The sequence below is a fragment of the Sinocyclocheilus grahami genome, unplaced genomic scaffold (genome assembly GCF_001515645.1).
Source record: "Sinocyclocheilus grahami isolate Dianchi unplaced genomic scaffold, SAMN03320097.WGS_v1.1 scaffold950.1, whole genome shotgun sequence".
In the NCBI taxonomy this organism is placed as follows: Eukaryota; Metazoa; Chordata; class Actinopteri; order Cypriniformes; family Cyprinidae; genus Sinocyclocheilus; species Sinocyclocheilus grahami.
This window is the reverse complement of record NW_015506129.1, coordinates 140,866-153,175: the sequence shown is the minus strand read 5'-3', so window position 1 is coordinate 153,175 and position 12,310 is coordinate 140,866. Positions and strand designations below refer to the sequence as shown.

The 12,310-nt window shown below is 38.6% G+C and overlaps 1 protein-coding gene and 1 non-coding gene across 4 annotated transcripts in view; both read right to left on the bottom strand.

Annotated features, from left to right (window-relative positions):
• Nucleotides 1-557: 557 nt before the first annotated feature.
• Nucleotides 558-630, bottom strand: trnar-ucg (transfer RNA arginine (anticodon UCG)). The gene has a single exon. It is a non-coding gene; the product is annotated as a tRNA-Arg (tRNA).
• Nucleotides 631-3,177: 2,547 nt separating this feature from the next.
• Nucleotides 3,178-12,310, bottom strand: part of LOC107564606 (Fanconi anemia group I protein-like) — a 25,259-nt gene continuing 16,126 nt past the window's right edge. For 2 of the 3 annotated variants that reach the window (XM_016249724.1, XM_016249726.1), the window contains 15 exons: nucleotides 9,576-9,755; nucleotides 9,310-9,476; nucleotides 9,150-9,229; nucleotides 8,919-9,035; nucleotides 8,785-8,836; nucleotides 8,020-8,147; nucleotides 7,834-7,899; nucleotides 7,645-7,741; nucleotides 7,272-7,456; nucleotides 7,053-7,109; nucleotides 6,041-6,100; nucleotides 5,878-5,955; nucleotides 3,973-4,068; nucleotides 3,756-3,869; nucleotides 3,178-3,675 (listed from right to left, as the gene is read on the bottom strand). In XM_016249724.1, coding sequence (XP_016105210.1) covers nucleotides 3,613-3,675; nucleotides 3,756-3,869; nucleotides 3,973-4,068; nucleotides 5,878-5,955; nucleotides 6,041-6,100; nucleotides 7,053-7,109; nucleotides 7,272-7,456; nucleotides 7,645-7,741; nucleotides 7,834-7,899; nucleotides 8,020-8,147; nucleotides 8,785-8,836; nucleotides 8,919-9,035; nucleotides 9,150-9,229; nucleotides 9,310-9,476; nucleotides 9,576-9,755 — 1,540 coding nt within the window. In that variant the 3' untranslated portion in view covers nucleotides 3,178-3,612. The remainder of the gene's footprint in view (nucleotides 3,676-3,755; nucleotides 3,870-3,972; nucleotides 4,069-5,877; nucleotides 5,956-6,040; nucleotides 6,101-7,052; nucleotides 7,110-7,271; nucleotides 7,457-7,644; nucleotides 7,742-7,833; nucleotides 7,900-8,019; nucleotides 8,148-8,784; nucleotides 8,837-8,918; nucleotides 9,036-9,149; nucleotides 9,230-9,309; nucleotides 9,477-9,575; nucleotides 9,756-12,310) is intronic. The other variant, XM_016249725.1, reaches the window with a different exon arrangement.

The window sequence follows — 12,310 nt, the reverse complement described above, 5'->3', positions numbered from 1 at the left end:
ATAGGCCTATTATAAATGCATATGTTTTTATTGTTGAAAACAATTAAATAGTTAAATCAATCATTAATCATATTTCAGTTTAGGTTTATAAACAGCAATATGAATCAGCTTCTGTTATTTGATGTTAAAACACATTATTGTTTCACTTTCTACATTGAAAAATATATATAAAAAAATGTTAAGTTACAAATAATTAAAGAATTGAGTCTCATGCTGAAAGATGTTCATTTTCTATGGCCATAGCGCCCTCATGCGACAATATTAAGACACTTGAATTCGACAAAAGTTCCTCTACAAACATTTTCAGAGCGACTTTTGTAAGGTAATGTAGTCAGACTATGTTCAGATAGTGTCATGATTGTCTTTTTAGTGAGGGGATTGCATTTAAAATAAATAACATGCACTATTGTGAAGTATTAACAGTACACGTGTAATCGCAGTATGATTTATTCATATGAGGCAGTTTTCGTGCAGTTAAATGTTATTTATGTGTTGTGAGTGTACCCTACGTTTCTTAACCATATAAATAAGAAAACGTTATTCAAATGGCAAAATTACGACCCCGGCAGGACTCGAACCTGCAATCTTCTGATCCGAAGTCAGACGCCTTATCCATTAGGCCACGAGGCCACTGCAATACACTGTTGAAATTTTTATTTGATTTAAACTATTTGCTGACTATTTTCAATTCAGTTATTTTAAAAATGATTTAGGTGAAAAATAGTCTCCACCACTGATGAAAATATCACACAGACGGGGTTATCATGCGGTACCAAAACACTAGGTGTCGCTGTGAGGCAAGTTGCGCTTCATAGAAACATAGGATTTCTTCGGATCGAGCTGTAGTGGACTTGTTTGCTAATAAAAAATAAAAAAATGCATCATTTTGTTGAGACGCCAAAAAAAATAAAAAATCCTGATTGCATAATAGCACAGTAGGTGGCGATATGCGCAAAGATTGCAACTCGCCATAAAACCAAGAAGAAGAAGAAGCTGTAGTGCATCCGAATGTGTTTTGGGTCAATTGCTGTACGAATAAAAATAAAATATTGTCTTTTAATATAAGAAACCGATTTGCAAGTATACTAGCATGGACAACAAAGACATATTGTTTGGACGACAAACATATTGTCTCTGCTTTGTTGTCCATGCTAGTATACTTGCAATTAACCAACGGTGGTTAATCAGGTATTTTTAAGTATTGTTGTCAATTCATAATATAATGTGACAGATATGAGTTTATGAATTCTCATATTAAATAATATAAAGAATAGAATCTAGCAAAATATTCAGAATACGTACAGGTGCATCTCAATAAATTAGAATGTCGTGGAAAAGTTCATTTATTTCAGTAATTCAACTCAAATTGTGAAACTCGTGTATTAAATAAATTCAGTGCACACAGACTGAAGTAGTTTAAGTCTTTGGTTCTTTTAATTGTGATGATTTTGGCTCACATTTAACAAAACCCCACCAATTCATGATCTCAACAAATTAGAATACTTCATAAGACCAATAAATAAAAACATTTTTAGTGAATTGTTGGCCTTCTGAAAAGTATGTTAATTTACTGTACATGTACTCAATACTTGGTAGGGCCTCCTTTTGCTTTAATTACTGCATCAGTGCGGCGTGGCATGGAGACAATCAGCCTGTGGCACTGCTCAGGTGTAATGGAAGCCCAGGTTGCTTTGATAGCGGCCTTCAGGTCATCTGCATTGTTGGGTCTGGTGTCTCTCATCTTCCTCTTGACAATACCCCATAGATTCTCTATGGGGTTCAGGTCAGGCGAGTTTGCAGGCCAATCAAGCACAGTAACACCATGGTCATTGAACCAGCTTTTGGTGCTTTTGGCAGTGTGGGCAGGTGCCAAGTCCTGCTGGAAAATGAAATCAGCATCTCCATAAAGCTTGTCAGCAGAAGGAAGCATGAAGTGCTCTAAAATTTCCTGGTAGATGGTTGCGTTGACTGTGGACTTCAGAAAACACTTGTTTCCTGAAGCTATGTTGTATTGTGCTCTTGATGTTTTGGCCACACATGAGGTCTTCATTCAAGGTTTTTTTTAGTTTTTTTAAATAATCTAATAAAGGTATTTAAAAAAAAATGTAAGTGTTTTTGTTGAGCACAATTTTTTTTTCAAGCAGGCAGATTTGTTCTTCAATTTTTAAAACATAAATATTGTTTATCTTTTAATTCTTCATATAAACCATAGTTTTAGTTAATTTACTCTACATTTATATATCTGGTAGATGCTTGAATGATAATCCAGAGCATTCAAGGTACACATACCGTGTATATATAAATATTTTTTCAGTTCCTGCTTTTCCTAGGAATCAAACCCATGACCTTGGCGTTGCTAGCACCATGCTGTACTGTTTGCGCTACAGGAAGGCTAAGTTTGCTAAATGGAGTTTAGTTTCCTTCCCTGAGACTTCTATTATGCTTTAGTTCATTACCAGCAGAGTAAACTGGGTGGTTCAGAGTTCAGCGGTGGACTATCTCCATCTAATGCTGGTGGCCATGGGGTGGCTGTTTGACGAGCACAGCATTGACAGGTTCTAAACGATGTCAGTGGATTTTGATGTGAGAGGACAATAGGGGATGGATTATTTTCCCCTGGAGGAAGCAGTATTATGGATTATTACTTGTGGATTGTTGTGATGTTTTTATCAGCTGTTTGGACTCTCGTTCTGATGGCACCCATTCACTGCAGATGATTCATTGGTGAGCAAGTAATGTAATACTAAATTTCTCCAAATCTGAAACAAACATCTACATCTTTGATGACCTGAGGGTGAGTAAAAATTCAGCTATTTGTAGTTCTTGGGTGAATTATTCCTTTTGGAATACACTGTGACTTTTGCCCATATTTACAGTTAGGAGTTGATGGCAGAAATTTCTTAAAGTCAGAGCCAGTCTGCAGATTTTGGGCACTCAGGCATGTTTTAAAGTCAGTTCAGATTTAAGTCAAGTAGTCTATTCCAGCCTTTACTCTCCTGTTTTAAACCATTTTTCTGTAAAACACAAAGGGAGAAATCTTTTTTTATCATTGTATGAAAACTACATTTTTTAGTTCCACTGAAATGTTATACAACTTTGGAATAATGTGAGAGTGAGCAAATTATGACAGAATTAATTTTTGGGTGAACTGTTTGTAAAAAAAAAAAAACACCAGATCATATGTGGACATTTGTTTATTAAGATTATAGTGGCATTCTGTGAACACGAAGAAATCATTAACACTTCATAAATTCACATAAAATGAATACAATGCATGAATTAAAAGAGTTAGAAATGGATTCTTTATATATTGTTGATGTGCTACTGCGAAGCAACTTGATCCTGTTTTTATATATCAACAGGTGAGGCGTTGGACATTTATCAGATTCTAGAGATCACCAAAGGGTCGTTGGCCAAAGGAAAACGACAAGCTACAAGGCTATAATAATATCTGTGGCATGAAAAGAATGAACGCAGGTCATGCAGCCTCTCTCAGCACATAAATGGCTACCCCTAGTGTGAACTCAGAAAAGGGCAGTGTTGAAATGAGAGAAATGAATGAACGGGGTTGTAAAAAGTGCAAAAGAAGAAATAGATTTTTTTATTTTTTTTTCACTGCTTCCTCCTCTTTTTCTTTGGTGCTTGATTTTCCTCTGAAACCTGAGAATCTTCAGTCTAAAGAAAGAAAGACTATTGAAGATGAACCCAAACCCACAGCACTGTCCGAGTATGAACATGTTTAAACAAAGACACACCTGTTGGCTTTCATCCCGCTGCTGTTCCTGTTCCTGCAGCGCAGCTTCCAATGTGGCAGCATTGATTCTGAAGTCTCTGGAGGTGCTCAGCTTCATGTACTGCATCAGATTGACCTGTTTGAAAACATTCACAGATGTGCCTTCATTTTTCAAAGGTTTATGTAACGCTTGCTGTTGTATATGCTGTGCATATAGACAAAAACCTAAGAGACTTTACCTTGGATTTCTTGGAGAGAAGAATGAGAAACTTCTCATACTGTTCGATGTTGAAAATGAGGTTCGGTATGGCTTTACTCTCACGAAGGACTTTAGCCTAGAAAAGAAAATCACATCAGTTGCACAAAACATTTTCAAGACTTTGCACACCATAGCCTAAATTGTTATACCAAATAAATACCAAAAAAAACCATCTAAAAAGTGATTCTAAAGGCCGGGGTGACAGTCGGGCTAGTTTGTTTGGTGTGTTCCACTCGTCGGCGGCAGTTTTGGCGCCGGGGCCGTCGGCGAGGGTGAGAACTCTGATTGGATGTTCAGTTTAGCGAACGAGTCAGTGCCCGAGAATTAAAGCGAAAGTGATGAAAACAAGCATGTAAATGAAGGTGGTACAGACAGAAGGCTGTTTAAATGTTACGTGATCTTTCCCAATCATTCTAATATGCGAATGTTTTCATAACATGAGCCGCTTAAAATGATTAAAGGGGTCATATGATGCTATTTTAAAGATTATTATTTTGTGTATTTGGTGTAACAGAATATGTTGACATGCTTTAATGTTCAAAAAACACATTATTTTTCAAATACTGTACATTATTGTAGTTCCTCTATGCCCCGCCTCTCTCAAACACGTTGTTTTCTACAAAGCCCCTCCTTCCGACAAGCAGTCTTCTCTGATTGGCCAGCTGACCCCGTGCATTGTGATTGGCCGAACACCACAAGCACGCGTCGCAAATGTAACGCCCCTTACCATAATCGCGAGCTTCAGCTTTCAACATAAATGTAAAGAAAGTAAATAATGTCCTTAGTTTTACCATCAGTTCAAGCCTGAAAGGGGAACAGAGTAAAGTGACAGACACAGTGATGATGCTCGTATGTGTTTGCAGTACACAAGCCGCGATTAAGAAAGCTGACTCCACTGTGATGTGACCCTGTCTCTCTCTCACGCACACACACACGACGCAATACTCTACACGGTGCAAAACTCCGCATTTAAACAGTCAATAGCAAATACTTAAACTATTAAGAAAACATACTTACAGTAGCTGATTCAGAATAAGTGCCTGATTGTCATAGCAAAGTCGGAATTTACCCATTTTTTTTTAGCAATAGCCTTTGCACAGCCAGCCTTGTAGGCTACTCTCCTAGGTTCACAAAACTGTCGTCCATATCTGGGTTGTGCTGCTCTGTTGTAAATAAATCTTAACCAATGTTTCCTCATTGCATCTACTTCTGGAAGGCCAAATAAAGTGCTTTTGCTTTCGCACAGAAACACACAGCGTCTCCCTGACATGCTGCTTCAACACTACTGTGGTTCCTGAAACCACGCCTTCTTTCTTGCGTGAACATTTGGGCGGCATTATGCAAATATTTCCACACCGTGACGTAGAGATGTGGGGGCGTGTTTGAATGAGGTGTTTTAGCCCAGTCTGGATCAGCCTTCTCTTTTAGATAGAATAAATCCTTTTGTGGGAGACTTTGAGCTTTGTAACTGCAGATCTTATATATGCACAAATAGCTACATAACACACTGAAGAAAAGGAAAATTAGAAAATCGCATCATATGACCCCTTTAAAGTTATCAACGTTACTGATATTCCAAATGGTAAGCAAGCGCTGCTTTGTTTACATTCCGTATATCTGCGTTTATCTCGTATATCTTTGTTTCGGTTTCTCCTTTTTAATGACGAATATATAATATTGATAGCTGCTGATATGGACAGTTAATTCCTCTCACGCATGCGTGGAACACATGTGTTAGTTTGCCGTCGGCTGTAATCTGTGCGGTGTGTTCGAGCGCAGCTTTTTGGTCCGATGCTACCGACACGAGGCGACAACACCATCGGCTTTCGTCGCCGCTAGTTCTTTGAAGTCGGCTTGGTGTGTCCCGACCTTAAATAGTTCTTACTGAAGCGGCTGCTACTGCCTCATCTTCTTTTTTCTTCTTCTTCAACTTTTCCGGGCCTCCTGCTGTCAGCTCTCCACTCTGCATAGGAGAACATTTGATAATGTGTCAAAGACAGTGTGGTGAAGATTGAAAAAAATAAAAAGGGCCATTTCCAGGTGCATACCTGTACATATGTGATGAAACAGTAACACTGAGGAGTGAGATGAGACCCTGACAGCTTCACCTAGACACAAGAGATGTTTGTGAGTTATTTAATGGCATTTAGGTTAAGTCTGGATCTACAAAAACATGCCTTGAATATTTTTAAACTAGGTTTTACTGTTTTATGTTAAATATTACCCTACTTGGTAATAATGGCTGTTTGGACAAGACAGTAGTTCCTTTGGTAGGAAACAGTTAAAAGTTTTGTTTTATCATAAATAAAAGGCATACATATTGAGTTTTATATCAAATTTTACATTCTTGCAATAATAGTTTGAGATAAATGTTACAACTACACTACCTTTTAAAAGTTTGGGGTTAGTAACATTTTTGAAAGAAGCCTCTTACATTCACCAATTTGTTCAAAAATACAGCAAAAACTGTAATATTGTGAACTAATTACCATTTAAAAGAGCTGTTTTCTATTGAATATATTTTAGAATGTAATTTATTCCTGTGATGAAAAAAACTGATTTTCCAGCATCATTACTCCAGTCTTTATTGTAACATGATCCTTCAGAAATCATTCTGATATGCCGATGAAACATTTCTAGTCTCAGTAGAAATTAGTTTCAGTAGTCTAATCCACTGGAAATCAGATTCAGGATTTAACCAGCCTTTATAGACACATATCATTATCATTTATGTTAAAGTTTATTTGAATATCACATTTAAACAATTTATTTATTTTCTTGCCACCCTCTGTGTTAAGTTTCAGTCATGGTTATACATTATGATTTTTGTATACATGTAATATTTCTGCTATTTGGCTAGGGTTCTGAACGTAAGTTTACATATAGTACACTGAGAGGAAGTTAGGACTCTTATGGGGGAGAGATCGCTGCTTCCGGTATTGTTATGTTGTTGTGGACGGCTATGGTTGTAGTTGAATAAAGGGATTTTTCCATTGAGTTTAAAACAGTTGTCTTTTGATGAGTAACACTCTGTGCTGTAAATATTAAGAAAAATCGTACCAATTTCTCCAAACGTGCGGAGAGCTGACCGGGTTGGGTCGCACATAGCTGAATATACTGCAAAATAAAAAAGAAATGTTTTTGATGACTTTAATTTCATGTGCTGCGCTGTTTTTGTGTGAAGCTGTAAAGATTCCCCAAACCATAACAGAGCAAACCAAAATGACTGAATTGGTGATTATAAAACACATTACAGTCATAAATCACAACAAGACTCACATATTTGGTAAGTGTAGTCAGGATGCTGTAGGTTCGACTGAGCTCTCTCATTAGTGTGTCTGTGCAGGGTCCCGTGGGCAGGGCGGTCTGAACCAGCTCGTGCAGAGCTGTTAACAACGTGCCTAACTGAATCGTGACGGCTTTCTCGATCGGGTCCTGCTGGCCCAGTGGCTGCTGGGTATTTCCTAATGCACACACACAGGAAGTTGCCATAATACACTTTTTTTTTCTAGATCTGGGATGTCCACATCTTAATTAAGGCCAGTCTTAATTAAACACACCTGACCCAGCTAGTCAGAAACTTCCAGGCAGGTGTGTTGGAGGCCTTTCAGGAGAAAAGATTGGACATCTCAAGAGGTTTTTGGTGTGTTACCTGAAATTGTTCTGTCTGAGCCTATCTGGCCTTTCTTCTTGGCAATCAACCAGTCGACTTCATCCAACACCTTTCCAACCTGAGACAAGACTAGAAGCTGGAAAGGAAGAGATGCAGATGTTGTGCTCTAATAACAGGTATGAAGATTTAAAAACTTGAATTGAATTTCTGAAGTCTGTCCGTTCTTACCGTGGTGGATGCAGCTGTTTTCATGCTGATGATGGCAAAATGAGACTGTTTCTCCACCTCTACGTCCTGCTCAGGAACAGAGATAGTTTTTCTAGTGTTGTAAGATCAAATGTAAAGTCCTCCAGTACTTTCAGTGTTCAAAACAGGCTAATTTTGCTGCCTTGAGAAGACCTGAGGCTACAGTACCTGGTCGATGTCTCCTAGCTGGCTGTGTATGTCCTGGCACATCTCCCAGAGCAGAGACACTGGGCTTTTATACAGGACATGCATGTTGAACAGCAGGGACAGCAAGCCCTTAGTGAGTGAAATGTCCTCTGAAAGAGAGATTATCTTTATAACAAATTGGTGAAAGTAGGGTTGGGGATCTATAATTATGCAGCATTGTGAATACTGTGATTTTAACAAGCTTTTTATTTGAGCATCACATTTCCTGAAGACTGCACTATTGCTGCAATGCTGCATTTACTGGATCAAATAGTAATATTGTGATTTTTTTTACTATTTACAATAAGTGTTTTCTATTTAAATATTGTACTAATGTTTGAAGAGCTCAGTCACTTGAATAGTGTTTTATGCATTTTGTATATTGGTAAACACAAGAGAAAATAATGAAATATATCATTATTCCTGTTATTTTATTAAAAGAGCAGTATAAAAATGTTGCCTTTTTATACTAGATTTTGACTCTTTTAGTTTCATGGTAAATATTTTGAATCTACTGGGCAACAATGTCCGTTTGGACAAAATTATAGTTTTTTAGCTATTAAATTAATATTGAGACTGAGAGATCATTTTTTATTTAATTATTATTATTATTATTTTTAATTCTTGCAACAATATAAATGTCAAGATAAATGTTGGAATGCTAATGGAATGCTTTTAATGGTATGAAATACTCCCAGCAGTCCCTAATAAATGTTTTATCTTTGTATCTGGACATGAATCACTTACCAAAGTTGGTTTCCTTACAAATTTTCACAGTCCAGGTGATCATTTGCACAAACTGCACAAAAAAACCCAACAAAAATCACATTGAGATTCCTGACGGCTAATACTGAAAAAGCATGAGTGTTTTGAAGAACTACCTGCTGAGAGGAAGGATTGTGTTGCCGTGAGAGTATGCTGAGGATGCTGACCAATAACTGAGCTTCTTTACTGTTGAACCCCTCCTCTCCCCCACTGAGCTGGTTCATCAGCGCTCGCTGTACAGAAAAGATCAACTTACAATATTTACCAGTGTGTTTTGTTGTCCAACTTTTTCTTACAGGTGATATGGAACATTACAGTCATGCTGGGTTTGAAAATGACACTGGTACCTGAAATTGGCGAATGTAGAAAGCTGTTTGCTCTGTCAGATCAGACCCCTCACCCTCTGCCTCTCCTTCGCCTGAAACATCTTTAACACAGATTTTTTTTTTTCATTAAAACACCATTAACAAGTATTATTTAGAAGTCACATGAATGTTTTAGGCCCACCGAGAGATGACAGGAAGTTGCTCATGCGTGTCGGGAATCGCTGTAGAACGGTGGTGAAGACTCGCAGTAGACCCTCCAGACATAGTAACGATACACTCTGGCCCTTCTCCTTCTTCCCAGCATCCTCCACGGTCGATGGCACGTTGGTGTAGCGCCACATTAACACACTGCATGCAGGGAAACACGAGGTTAATAACTGCAGCTTCTTTCAGCCAATGAACCCATGTGCGTAATGAAATGTGCTGCTCAATAACATAAGCCTAGACCTGGTGATGTCACAGAGGTGACAGAAGGTTTTATCAGGGCTCTGTCCCTCTGGCCCGTCTGTGTGTCCCGTCTCCTCCAGCTGCTGGATCTTCTGCAGAGCCACACTCACAGAGTACCGCAGGAAGTCTCCGCTGGAACGCAACACAGACAGGCACTCTTCACGGCTCTGAGTACTGTCTCTTGAAAAAAAAAAAAGATATATATACTGCATATAATTATTATGATTATGGTACTTATAACATTTGGATTGATAATTGAACTTATTAAAATGATTAATTTATAATTTTCCAAAAATTAATTAACATCACTGGTTAAAAGATTGAACTAATTATGATTTTTAAATTTTTTATTTATTTATTTATTTTTTACATTTTTTTTTTACATTATGCTCACCAAGGCTGCATTTAAAAATACAATAAAAAGTAATATTGTGATATATATATACATATACAGTATCTCACAGAAGTGAGTACACCCCTCACATTTTTGTAAATATTTTATTATAACTTTTCATGTGACAACACTGAAGAAATGACATTTGCTACAGTGTCAATTAGTGAGTGTACAGCTTGTATAACAGTTTAAATTTGCTGTCCCCTCAAAATAACTCAACACACAGCCATTAATGTATAAACCACTGGCCACAAAAGTGAGTACACCCCTAAGTGAAAATGTCCTAATTGGGCCCAATTAGCCATTTTCTCTCCCCGGTGTTATGTGACTTATTAGTGTTACAAGGTCTCAGGTGTGAATGGGGAGCAGGTGTGTTAAATTTGGTGTTATCGCTCTCACTCTCTCATACTTGTCACTGGAAGTTCAACATGGCACCTCATGGCAAAGAACTCTCTGAGGATCTGAAAAAAAGAATTGTTGCTCTACATAAAGATGGCGTAGGCTATAAGAAGATTGCCAAGACCCTGAAACTGAGCTGCAGCACGGTGGCCAAGACCATACAGCGGTTTAAAAGGACAGGTTTCACTCAGAACAGGCCTCGCCATGGTCGACCAAAGAAGTTGAGTGCACATGCTCAGCATCATATCCAGAGGTCGTGTTTGGGAAATAGACGTTTGAGTGCTGCCAGCATTGCTGCAGAGGTTGGGTGGGGGGTCAGCCTGTCAGTGCTCAGACCATACGCCGCACACTGCATCAAATTGGTCTGCATGGCTGTCGTCCCAGAAGGAAGCCTCTTCTAAAGATGATGCACAAGAAAGCCCGCAAACAGTTTGCTGAAGACAAGCACACTAAGGACACGGATTACTGGAACCATGTCCTGTGGTCTGATGAGACCAAGATAAACTTATTTGGTTCAGATGGTGTCAAGCGTGTGTGGCGGCAACCAGGTGAGGAGTACAAAGACAAGTGTGTATTGCCTACAGTCAAGCATTGTGGTGGGAGTGGCATGGTCTGGGGCTGCATGAGTGCTGCCGGCACTGGGGAGCTACAGTTCATTGAGGGAACCATGAATGCCAACATGTACTGTGACATACTGAAGCAGAGCATGATCCCCTCCCTTCAGAGACTCAGAACGCTGACCGTTTCTGCAACCGGTACTTCTAACGGCAGCTGCAGTGACGTGCTGAATTTACCGATTAGCGATTGGCTCTTTCATTCAGAAGGCAGGGCTTCCTGCGATTTGAGCATCCATATTGAGCATTGCATTTTTCCCCATTCAAAACAATACGAGTGACACGTCTTGGGTATTCTAGTCTTTGTTCCTGCAATGGCAAATTCTTCAGTGTCACATGATCCTTCAGAAATCATTATATGCTGATTTAATATATTAAAATGGAAAACAGCTATTATAAATTTATATTTCACTATCACAGTTTTCACTGTATTTTTTATCAAATAAATGTAGCCTTTGTGATCATAAGAGACTTCTTTCAAAAACATTAACAAATCTTAACAACCCCAAACTTTTAAATGGTAGTGTATTCATTCATTATGTTAGTCATTGTGATGCAAATATACAGGTGCATCTCAATAAATTAGAATGTCGTGGAAAAGTTCATTTATTTCAATAATTCGACTCAAATTGTGAAACTTGTGTATTAAATAAATTCTATGCACACAGACTGAAATAGTTTAAGTCTTTGGTTCTTTTAATTGTGATGATTTTGGCTCACATTTCACAAAAACCCACCAATTCACTATCTCAACAAATTAGAATACTTCATAAGACCAAAAAAAAAACATTTTTAGTGAATTGTTGGCCTTCTGGAAAGTATGTTCATTTACTGTACATGTACTCAATACTTGGTTGGGCCTCCTTTTGCATGAATTACTGCATCAGTGCGGCGTGGCATGGAGACAATCAGCCTGTGGCACTGCTCAGGTGTAATGGAAGCCCAGGTTGCTTTGATAGCGGCCTTCAGGTCATCTGCATTGTTGGGTCTGGTGTCTCTCATCTTCCTCTTGACAATACCCCATAGATTCTCTATGGGGTTCAGGTCAGGCGAGTTTGCAGGCCAATCAAGCACAGTAACACCATGGTCATTGAACCAGCTTTTGGTGCTTTTGGCAGTGTGGGCAGGTGCCAAGTCCTGCTGGAAAATGAAATCAGCATCTCCATAAAGCTTGTCAGCAGAAGGAAGCATGAAGTGCTCTAAAATTTCCTGGTAGATGGCTGCATTGACTGTGGACTTCAGAAAACACAGTGGACCAACACCAGCAGATGACATGGCAGCCCAAATCATCACAGACTGTGGAAACTTCACACTGGACTTCAAGCAAC